At 35.0% G+C, this 12069-nt stretch overlaps 1 protein-coding gene across 1 annotated transcript; it reads right to left on the bottom strand.

Annotated features, from left to right (window-relative positions):
• Positions 1-1221: 1221 nt before the first annotated feature.
• Positions 1222-12069, bottom strand: LOC145608184 (uncharacterized). Its single transcript, XM_081663793.1, has 14 exons — positions 11004-12069; positions 10721-10814; positions 10336-10522; positions 10004-10250; positions 9177-9392; positions 9020-9106; positions 8785-8919; positions 6008-6121; positions 5627-5874; positions 5385-5465; positions 5015-5246; positions 3842-3940; positions 3554-3739; positions 1222-2238 (listed from the first exon to the last, which is right to left on the bottom strand). The coding sequence occupies exons 1-14, from the start codon at positions 11346-11348 to the stop codon at positions 2140-2142; spliced, it is 2370 nt and encodes a 789-aa protein (XP_081519919.1). The 5' UTR covers positions 11349-12069; the 3' UTR covers positions 1222-2139.

Below are 12069 nucleotides of genomic sequence, written 5' to 3' on the forward strand. Positions count from 1 at the left end.
AACGAATATATACTTGACCAAATTCATTGCAAAAGGAAAATAAAAATGGACACTTGGAATGTTCCAAGTATTACTACATTGGAGCCGGTTACTCCGTATAAATTGTCTCTTCGACATCGTTACGGAGTACATTGTACATCATGATGATGACTTGCGAAGTTGAGCTAGTTAAACTTATAAAAAATGTTAAATTGTCGATTTAATAAGATTCTTCATCTTAATTAAAACAACAAAAAAAAAAAAAAAAAAATTGTACATCATGATAATACAAGAAAGGAAAATATGCTGCAAACTCAAAGAAAATTATAAGGAGAATACAAAATTTGCAGCATAATTTTGGAGTAATACTATTACTTCATTTTGTTCAAGTTTGCAGCATATTTTGTATTCCCTCCATTTTGTAATACATCTTGTGCTCACTTTGACTTTTACACATCTCAATGCACAATTTTAATCCTATGTGTTTTGAATTATGAGAAATACAAGATTACAAGTTAATCAAGCTGATATACCAACTATGTATATTGGGGAATATATTGGTAACTTTACGTATAAAATTGGAATCCTTGTCTTCGAACCTTCTCACATCACAGCTTTGAATGTTCGAACAGTTTGAAATTCTACTTCATCCCCATGAGCAACACCATTTTGTTGAGATAAAGCTGTCACCACGAACAAGATAATTTTGTAAAAATGGTCACTTGAAAATATTCAAAGTAATCCTTGAGCCAGGCTATTTAATTTCCCTCTTCGACATTACGATGATGATATAGGAAGTTTTGACTAATGTGGTGAGAAAATTTAATGTTTTAAACCATATAGTTGGTCATAAAATAAAATACTAAAAAAACAATGTAAATGATAATTTCTAAAACGATAACAATTGTAAGTGGTATATTCTAAAATTATACTAGTAACTTTTATGTATTCCCTCCATTTATGTAGTTATGCACTCCAAAAGGCACATAACTTCGACATAGAGCTCAAAGATGTAGGCGATCATGATCTCTACTTATGCATAAAAGTCTGGATATTCTAAGCATTGAAATGAGCCGGTGAGCCAAGTATACCAAAACTAGGGGTGTCCGTTCGGTTTTCGGTTTAGATTTAGGTCAAATCCAATCCGATCCAAAATATAATCCGGCTTTCAATTTTTCAATCTGATTCGATCGGAATTACTCTCTCGATCCAATCCAAATTAAAGTTCGGTTATTTGGATCCGATTCGAAAATCCAAATTTAAATACGTTAATTTATAGCGTCTAATAGACTAGTACGATAGTATAAAAATAAGAATGCAATCATAAAAATAATATTCTAAAATTCAGTTTTCGGTTTTGTTTGGATCCGATTAATGTCAATCTAATCCAATCCGAAAATCAGAATTTTCAAAATATCTCAATCCGACCGGATCCGAATGTTGGTTTGGATTATTGGATTGGATTTCGATGTTAATCCGACTTATGGACACCCCTAACCTAAACCCAAACAGTCTTGACTTCTTGAGTATATCCAAAACTTACATTAGTCATGTAATAAAACAAAGAAACCCAAAAAGAAAATGGAAAAAAGAAAGAGGCTAGTTTATTCAACTACAAATATACTTGAAGTAGTGTTTGACTTCAGAAAACCTCTAACCACTACCTCTACCTCTTATAACCTACGGCTCTACCTCAAACGCTAGTGTTGAATAGGCCCTTTGTATAACTGAATTCCGAATAGGCTCCAAATATCACATAAATCTCTATTTCAAGTGAATTATTGCCAGGATCAACGCCTCACACAAATAAACTCCGAGTAGGATTGCCAACAAAAGAATTGAGATACCAATAAAAACTAGTAAATGTACATGTGCTGATGTGCTCCCTATATTTTACAGCTCTGGCTACTTATACAAGTGTATATATACCCCCTCTTTCTCTGTTTTTGTGTGTATATATCTTCCCCTTCCACTCATTCTTTGTTTTTGTCTTGCTTTCCTCTCAACCTCAGCAATATCATGCTGCATCGAAGTTGTGGGAGATTCCAAGCAACAAACAAGTAGTGGTTGAACATCAAATTTTCATTTTTTTTATCATGCAGCAATATTGGCTGTTAACCACTCAGTATGGCACGCAGGTCCAGTTCAACCAGACCTCAGCTAGCTATCTATCAAGCATTCATTTGGTAGACCAGAATCCCTCCTTTTTTGAGGAACTTGTTTCCTCCAAGGGTCATTGTGCAGCTTGTAATGCAAAACCTAAGTAGAACAAATAAGAAAGCTAAGGTCAGTATATACAGTACAACTCTATGAATTTGCCTTAAGTCATACAGTCTAAAATAAATCTCTACTCATAAAGTAACTTATTACTGCTGAACTGCTTTGATACTCAGGCATGGAGTGTCATACACAAGTGTTAGACAAATCAAATTACAAATTTAAAGACACGTGGATGGCTGGATGCAGTCCTTGTGTGGTAAAAAGGTATTAATGAAACATATCCCTGGATCTAAGGTATTTTGAATGTCTTATGTCTATTCCCATTCAAACTTTTGATACAAATGCACAAGATATAGATTATTGGTAACTTATTGTAAGGTTTTCACATATTGAATGGCTCTCTTTGTTATCCCTCTAATTTGAAGGGGGTTTTTTTTTTTTTTTTCTTTCTATAAACGTTGATCAAGACAATTATGGTGTCAAGGTGAAAATCGAAGTGTCAGGTAACGATTACATAACCTTGTCAAAATGTCAAATGTGTAAGACAAAAAGGAGGTTTCATTGTAAAAAATTAAACAAAAAATTGTGAGAATGAGAGAGAACGTAGATAGAGGTAGTGAGATTAAGAGAGGAGAGAGTAAAAAAGAAAAAAACTGACTGGAAATAATGTTTCTAGACTTTTCTGCTAATGGAGTACAAGTGTACAACTGGAGCATCATTATACGTAGATAAATGTGTCATTTTGGATGTTCGGATCGGGTTCAGTGAGGTCGGGTCAGGTCAACTTTTAAAGTTGAGTTATGCTATATTATGTGTCCATGTGACTTGAAATCTAAAATCGGATATTTTTTAAGTCGGTTTCGGATTGGGTCAAGTCGGGAGTGGTTTTGACACCGCCCAAAAACTACTGAAACTAGAATCAAACTCCAGACCTCCACCCATTTGCTTCATCACTGAACCAAAGAAACTTGTATTTTATGTTACACCTACAAAAGCATTTTATATATTTAGGGGCCCCTCTTGAATGGGGACCCTGTGCGGTTGCACTGTCCCAGCGTTGGCCCTGACCACATGGACCAAAAGTTCTTTCCTATGAGTTGTTCTCCACTCACCCCTATCTAAAGCAATATGTTTAGAGATCCAATTGTTTCATTAAGTTTTTTTTTGTAATTAAGCTCATTTCTTTTTAAATTTTCAAAAGCCTCCATTCAACAAACTAAAATATTATGCCTAAATTAAAAAATACTCAATAATCCAGTAGTTTGGAATCTAATGCAATTGAAGTGATGAAAAGAGAAAGTAGATGAGACGATCATTCAACATGGTGAGACACACAGTAGAGAATGTATCAAACCTGTATAAGTGTGGCAAAGGCATCATCTTCAGTAAAATGCAACATCTCTGCAGCCCAATCATCAACACGACCGAAGGCAGATTTCTGCCTTTCAGCCTCAAGCAAGGCAGAATCACGATACAAGAACCGCTGCCAGATTCTCTGTACATTAGCCAACTTAAACTCTATTTCTGTCTCATTAAACCCCTACAATGATACAGGCCCATAAGTTAGCCCAAGACTAAATATAATGCACAACTGAGAAATATATACAGAAACACACACAGGAATGACAGGACAGACAATTACCCTGAGAATCTTTATCAAGTTTGGAATATCATCCTCAGCAATCCGAACAGCAAAACTTTCATAGTTGAGAACGTTCTCATATGGAAGAAAGATGCCATCCTAAACCAACAAGAACCAATACAATTTGGAGTTAGTGGGATCAGATAGCCCATTTTGTAAACTGAATAAGTTTCAAATGATTGGAAGTGCAAGTGCCAAGTAAAGCATATACTCCCTTCATTCTAAAATGATTGACAATACTTTGACTTTTCCCACTATTTATATATTAACTTTGACTAAATAAAATTACTAACATATTAAAAAGAATTCAAATGCAACACGCTCGTGTCGTGCCGAGTAGCACAATGAAGGCACGGACATGCCGCCTGAAGCCCCATGCCTAGAGGTGACACACATGCCTCAAGCTTGCATGGGCATGCCTTGACAAGTGCTACTGTGCGCCACAAAGGGAGACACGTCCATGCTATATGGAGCACGCCCGTGCCTCACTGAGGAAGTTTTATCTTGAAAACTACTGGTTCCAGTTTTTGAAGATGGATGTGCCTCTGAGAAGCATAAAAATTAGCGTTGTTATCATCCCTTTGTTTCTTTCACAACGGAAGTTGGTTTTAACGGGACTTGGTTACTTCAAATTTACAATTAAGGGGTTGAAGTTCTTTGCGTAAGTAGTCAAATGAATAATTAGGAAGCCAAGTACGAAATATTGAGTTTAATTTCCCTTATTTGCTCTATTCCACAAAAATAGGCTTGATAATTATTTGGGAAGCCATTGATAACTCGAAAGAGACTTTTGGTATTATTTAGGGATTACTTTTCCTCTTGTGAATTCAATTATGTAATGGGAAAAGAACTGCAACAACTGCTATTGCATTGATTATATTCATGGTGATCCTTGACCTTAAATGCTTTTATTATCGAAATTTCTTCCTATTTAGATTAATTGCATTGTTTAGTATAGAATTCTTAATATTGATTTGGTTACTTGCTTAATACTAGCTTGAGTCAATTTAATTAATTAATCCTTAGTCTCTTGTGATCCGACTCTTACTTACCCATCTATATAGTAGGAGGAATAATTACGTTATTTTTGCTAGGTATGCGACACGCCTATCAATTGTAATCCATTAGAAAATCAAACAAGATTATCATAAGATGACAAGAACCCAAAACTACCTGAATTATCACAGGAATGCAACCTTGGAGAATGCTATCTTCCATTCTACCACTCCAACCATCTCCAGGGAAGACACCACAAAAAACAGAACTAGCCAATTCTTCATGATATTTTTCAGAGCGTAAAGGTGTCACAAGTACATCATTCTGGTGCTGTCTACCTAGCTTCCCATCTTTATCAACAATTGAACCAAATTCTTTTGCTAACTTTTGTCTTATACCCATGCTATATCTGAATTTTCCAAAAAAAATAAAAACACTATTTCAGCAACCTGATTGATTAGAATTATTGAATAATTACCAAAAAGAATTGAATAACTGCTAAATACAGCTTTTTGGATAACAAAGTTGGTCAGTATAGAGAGCTTACGTAGCTTGCGGTCTGCCATTTTCATAGGCAGACCCCAGATTCCCATTAAAGTAAAAAAGTGTCATCCTCTGGGCACGAGGCCTGCAGCAGAAAGCACTCATGAATCAACATATTAATAATGCACATGTATTAAAACAAGAAAAAACATAATCGGGATTTGCTTTAGCATGAACCTAACATATTATAAAATTAAACAAGCATAAAGAGCATAGCATGATTCAATTCTCTACTAAGAAGTGCACCTTGCCCAAAGTTTGGCCCTAAAGGAGTTCCCATCAGGCCGTTTCCAAGCAGGAAGAACAAGATCTTTGCTAGGGTCGAAACAGGGATGGTTGCCTCTTCTAGCAATGGAAATGTCATCCCAGTTGTCTGCCCAGTAGGCAGTGGTTGAATGATTATGCTTCGAATTAGTGTTCCCCCAGTGAACCAACATCATGCTGTTCCATATCTCCTTGGGGGCATAGCAAGCACCTTCATCCCATGAGAAACTCTGGCACAGAAACAAAAAATACATCATAATCAGCCATTGTTAACATAAGCACAACAATAAGAGTTAAAATTCTAGTACCTCTCTTTTTTTTTTTTTTCAAATATAAAAGTAGAAGTTCTTATGTGAACCATACCCAAATATGATCTTTTCCAGATGAACGTTCCCAATAAGGATAATTATCTACGACATGATCATATGCCCTTTTATAGAAATCCAAAGTGAAGGAGCTCCTAATGCCCCTATATTCCTGAGAAAAAATATACAAGTGTTACAGAAAATATGGATAAAATAGCAAAAACCACAATGGTTGTTTGAAAGTGAAAAATTGCATGAGCATTCCAATCAAATTCACAAATTCTACTTCATTAGTTCATTGAACGCTGGTAATATAAAGCTTTTGAGACAAAGGTCAAAGGATAAAAAATGAACAAGAAATAATATGAACAGGCAAAACGCATGGATAGAAAATTGATATGTGGAGCACCAGATTGGCAGAAGTCTTTACATTTCATTTTTGACCTTGTCAAGGTTGCTTTATTTCCTTGAATGAGAAATTTTCCATTTTGGTTGCTTAAGGTGTTGCAGATTCCATTTTAGTGCTATTCTTGCTATTTCCACTTCAGTGACCTATATGCTTGTTATCTACACTTCAGTGAATTCAAGTTTCATAATCCTCAACACTTGGCTTACCTAAAAGATAGTAGCTTTAATCTCTCATAAAATGCCTACAAAGTTATAGATAAATATATATTGTCAATTATTGACTGCTTAGTGGGTAAACAACTATTTTCTACCAATAATTAGGTTTTAAATTATATTATAAACACATACAATGAAATTTGAGTATGACATCTTGGTTATAAGTGTTCGATTCTACGATTTGAGTCTAGAAATCCTTTAACGATTCAAAATAAATTACAATTTTGATAACCTTGATCTCTCTAGTAGCCCAGTTAGATGAATAACATGAAAACAATGTTTTTCTCAACTTATTCTCCCGCCAAACCTAGTTATCAACTATCAATGATCCCTCAATTGGAGTATTTATTAAATAATTCTGAAGTTCCAAAAAAAATTTTGATTTTCAGAGTAGTTGGAATAAAAACCTGAAAATTTCTTACAGTTGAAAAAACCTTAAAAAAGAAAGTGACCAATTTTTAGTAAAAGGCAAGAAATCCCAATCGTCTAAAGATTTTAAAATCCTACCAACAACAACAACAAAAAAAAAAAAGGAAATTAAGAAATCAGCTAAATTCCAAATACCACAAGTCTAAGAGTCACCATAAAAGGCAATTATACTCATTCTGGCATTCTAGATCCACATATGAAGAACAAAAAACACTAGGAAATTTTTTTAATCCGTATAGAAGCAGCAAATTCCTCGTGTCATTCAATGACATAATTTTTTTGTTTGCCATGTCCCTCGAAAATCTAAACATAAGATATACTCCCTCAGTTTTTAAATACTTGCTCCACTTTCTATTTGCAGCCGTTTTTAAATATTTGCTCCATTTCCTTATTTGGAAAGTTTTTACAATATTTAATTTATTTCTCTCAACTAGTGGGACCCAATAGAATTATACTTTATTACCTTTGGATTCTCTCTCCTCCAATTTACCTTCCACTAACCCCACTACCTCCATATTTTATTACTTTCTCCAAATTCTCCTAAAACTCCGTGTATGGAGAAATGGAGCAATATTTAAAAATGGAGGGAGTAGCACATAACCTTAAATGGGATTAAAAAAAAATGGTACAGTCGAATATTTAAAAACTTGAGACACATAAGAAGAAGGTTGACAATGGTGATATCGAGAAAGATTAGCCACAGAATGACAGAAACTTGAGGTACCAAAGTGGAAACACCAGCAAGGTACAAAAGAATTTACTAACAAGAGGCAGACAAAATGAAAATTAAGTTCCACGCTTATTGTAGAGAGAATAAGTCAAAACAATGAGCTGAATTTGATATTTTGCTATCAGAACTTAAAGAGACACATCATTGATCATTGGAGACTTAATAAAAGTATCCAAAATAAAACTAGTTTTGAAACTTGCGGTGAGTCATGTCTAAAGTGGAATGATAATCAGAGGTCAACAAGGTGGAATATTGGCATACCTCAGGTACAAAAATGGACAAATTCCATCTTATATCCATATTTTACCCTAAGAAGCCACCAGGAAATGTCTTGCATCTAGAAGTTGCAATAAGTGAGGGCCAAGATCATCACAACTAGACAAAGCAGAAGATGAAGAACTGATGTTATTTAGTGGTAATCCATGCTTTGATTAAACAATCATAAAACTAACCTAAGATTCTGCCAACATAGAACCTGGGAAATTAAGAAGATTTTGAATTAAAATTAAGTAGTGTATCTCTGTACACAGCTAATCCAACAGGGGTGCCGTTTTTGGTTTGACATTCCAAGACAGATAGATAACCTTTACAAACAATAAAAACTTTCCAGAATCCACGGAAAATGAAATAATTTATTATAAAATGGGCCAAGATGCACCATGATAAAGTAATAAGTATGTTTTAGCATGTAGAGATCGAATGCAGAAAAGGATATTCTGTACTTAAGTAATTACAATAGACAGTTTAAATCAAAGTACATCAGCATGGTTTGATAAGATAAAACACATGACTCAATATGCAAAAGAATCATTGGGAGTTTTCTTTTATTGTGTGTGTAAGTTCTTCCTAGAGATCAGAATCAACAGACTGCCTGCATCTCAATGCTCAAACGTAAAAATATTGGAAGACAACAGGAACAGGCTTTACTTACTAAAGGCTAAAACTGGGAAAAGGCAAGCAAAGGCAATATTCTAACAGATAAAACAGATCCAAAGATCTCATATGAATAAATAGACATTAAGGAAGAGTCACAATCACTGTAGTTAACATACCTGCAAATTAATGTGGGGAGCGTCATCAGAACGAGTAATGATACATGAATCAAGAACTGGCACAAAGAAAAAATCTGCTTCTTCACCATTTAAAGTTCTATACGGACTAGCTAAAAAGCTTTCATAGATTGCCATCTGTGGGGAAAAATAGTATGTTTTTACTATATTATACAACGTATATAGCATCTATAATCATCAAAATAATGTATGGAATTTGAGGAGTAAAACAAAATACCTGTGCACCATAAAGCTGTTCTGTCCACACAGTAGCATTCCCTTCACCATAGAGTCTGTTTACACACTCAAACTTGAAATGGCGTCCCTGTAAACAGCATAAAGCTTAAGAAAGTTTGCATCAATAAGGTATAGCACAAAACACTGACCTCACCCACCTCGAGGAGAAGACTATTGAATTCTGGGGGCAAATCATAAACATATATCAGAGGCCTTTTCTTTGTAACTGAAGCGCCAAGACCCTTCATACTTTCTACAGCATGTGCATAGCCAGGCATCTCAATCTTAGATGGACGTAGCCACTGAGGCCACTCTCTTAAGGATGAGAAAACTGAAGGGATACTACAATCAGCTCCGTACCAGCCTTCATGACACTGATAAGTGATAACAAAGCCAGATTTTAGAAGTTACCAAGTCAAGAAGCAATATGAACTTATGAAGCATGTAGCTACTTTCTATAAGGACACATAAACAGTGAATTAGCTATATTCAGGAAACCAGTACAGCAATTTTACACTGCAGTAGGTACTGCTTATTCAGAGGAACTCAGAAGGAAAGATAAACAACAAAGATGATATTAGAGACTTCACAGGTATGGGGTTTTGTGGAAGCAGCAAGAAACCCTAAAAATAGGAAATCATTATATTCTTTGGCCACTCCAGTGGCTGACAGAGGCAAACCTAAGATTTTAAATAGGGAATAGTCTCCTTTATATAATATCTTAGATGAACTGCTAAGCTGCCACTGGCTTCCTGATTTCTAGTTCATTCTCTAGCAGTATTTCAGTCAAAGACTTCTACAATCTTATTCTTCAAAAAGTAAGAATTTTCCTTTCAGTCCTTTGATTGGTTATATCATTTTCATCCAGCCTTCCCTAGTATTGGAGTGGCGACAAGGACTCACAATAAACCATTGTCAATTACAGTAATACGGACACATCTACAAATCAAGTACCATTTTAACTAGACAAGAAAATCCAAGATACCTGACAAAATCCACCACGACAATAGCCATGGCTGGAACACTGATTAATGCAGGTGGATATAACTGGATATTCACAAAATTGCCCAATGCGACCATCATATTTACAATGACATTCCTCTTTAAATTTTGCCTTTCCAGCATATGCTTCTTCTGGGTCCACATTACACCACCCTGCCACGCTACTATTTGTTGTGAATACATCCAGATCAGGTTTTCCCCAGTCAGTTGATGGAGATGTAGCACTTGCACTAGAAAGATGAAATGAGATAACTTAAACCATTGTCTCGGGCTCGATAAGTAAGGCATCACATATAGCTTGTTTATATTTCTTACTTGATCTTAAATCCACAATGCTCAGCCACAGGACGATATGGATACTTTGTACCTTCTCCACAAAAGCACATAGCTCTTGTTGTATCACACTTACTCGGGCATATAGAAACGACCCATCGACCATAGGGTAGATCAGGAGTTACTGGATAGTTGCAAGCTAGATACAGTGTCTCTGAACATTGTTCCCCTATGCCATGAAAATACAATCATTATTGGGTACATATAAATAAATTTTGCTGCAAAAAATGCACCTGAAATTATATTTACTGACCACATTGAGATTTCATGCTAGCTCAAGTAAGTTTCATCAAGATGCAGTTAATCAACAAATCATAGAACGGCATAAAGTGCACATTGCGACCTTTTAGGAAATAAAAACACTAACCACTGTATCCATGAAAACATCGACACTGTCCAAGTTCATGATTGCAAACCCCTTGACCGCTGCAATCGTTTTTGCAGACCTTCCCACCAATAATCTGCAAACAAGGTTGTCAAAATTGCACCCACTTAGCACAACTATCATACACTATCTCACACCAAATATCTTGCACACATATACGAATTGGACCGAAATAGGATAGACTTGCATTGAAATTAAATACCATGACAATGCACAATAGTCAAATCTTCCAAATCAAGAGGTATACTATTGTACAGAATAATACCTCAGTGACATTTATTTCCTTAACAACCGAATCACAACCCGAAAGCCACTGCCCAACCTTGGTCTTCCACGGAGCACCACGGTAAACAACTGCCTTATGCAAATCAGCCGGAAATCGACAGGCCAAGTCGAGCCCCAATGGGAAAGCTCCAGCATCATGCTGGGTGTCATTTTTGGTTGATACATTTGATGAAATACATGTAGATTGAGCTTGTTTTATACTAAAATAATCTAGTGTAGGTTTGTAAGGTAACCAAAAGAATTGAACTAGAAAGACTAACAATACCACTAACCCAACAACAGCAATAAGTGACCAAGAGCAATTCTTTTTTTGCATTACCAACATTTCCCAAAACACTAATTCCTCATTAAAATCTACAATGTTCTTCTCATAATAACATAATTGACCAAATCTCTCAATCAGCAATCAAATTGTAAAACCATAATGATGTATTATTCAAATATTATTATTTTCTTTAAAAAAATGAAAATTAAGTTTATACTCCTGGAAAATTCAAGTTTGATCAAATGGGTGTCTCCAAATTCATCTTTTTTTTTTTTCTTTAAAAAAATGAAAATTAAGTTTATAATCCTGGAAAATTCAAGTTTGATCAAATGGGTGTCTCCAAATTCATCTTAATTACAGGAAAATAACATAAATTTCCCCCAAAAAAATGAAGTTAATCACAATTAGAAAAACAGGGGTAAGCGCAAAAATATAGAAATTTTAATACAAAAATTAACAGGAGACTGACCTGAAGATCTGAAAATGGTCACTGTGTAAAATGTATATGAGGGTAAACTATGAAATTTTTAGAGGAATCTTATAAATTAAGAAAGAGCCAAATTTAATCAAGTTTTCTAAAAATGAATTAAATACTTCGTATGAACTATTTGCACCTAACCCCAAAATTGTCCCCCAAAAGATATCGCAATGATCTGAAGGTAGCAAAATGGTGTTTGAAGTGGGATGCTGCTAGTGACCAGTATGTCCTCAGCTGTGAATCTGTATGAACTAGTGATTGATAATTGCAAAATTGTTTATTTTCTTGTACAGTAGTTTTTTT

This window comes from Chenopodium album, chromosome 23 (genome assembly GCF_948465745.1).
Source record: "Chenopodium album chromosome 23, dcCheAlbu1.1, whole genome shotgun sequence".
In the NCBI taxonomy this organism is placed as follows: Eukaryota; Viridiplantae; Streptophyta; class Magnoliopsida; order Caryophyllales; family Amaranthaceae; genus Chenopodium; species Chenopodium album.

Coding starts and splice junctions, on each gene's coding strand:
- LOC145608184 (XM_081663793.1), bottom strand. CDS start 11,348: ATGTTGGTAATGCAAAAAAAGAATTGCTCTTGGTCACTTATTGCTGTT. Junction 9,393..10,003: donor GTCGTGGTGGATTTTGTCAG/GTATCTTGGATT, acceptor ATCACTTATCAG/TGTCATGAAGGCTGGTACGG. Junction 2,239..3,553: donor CCTTTGCCACACTTATACAG/GTTTGATACATT, acceptor TGTTCTACTTAG/GTTTTGCATTACAAGCTGCA.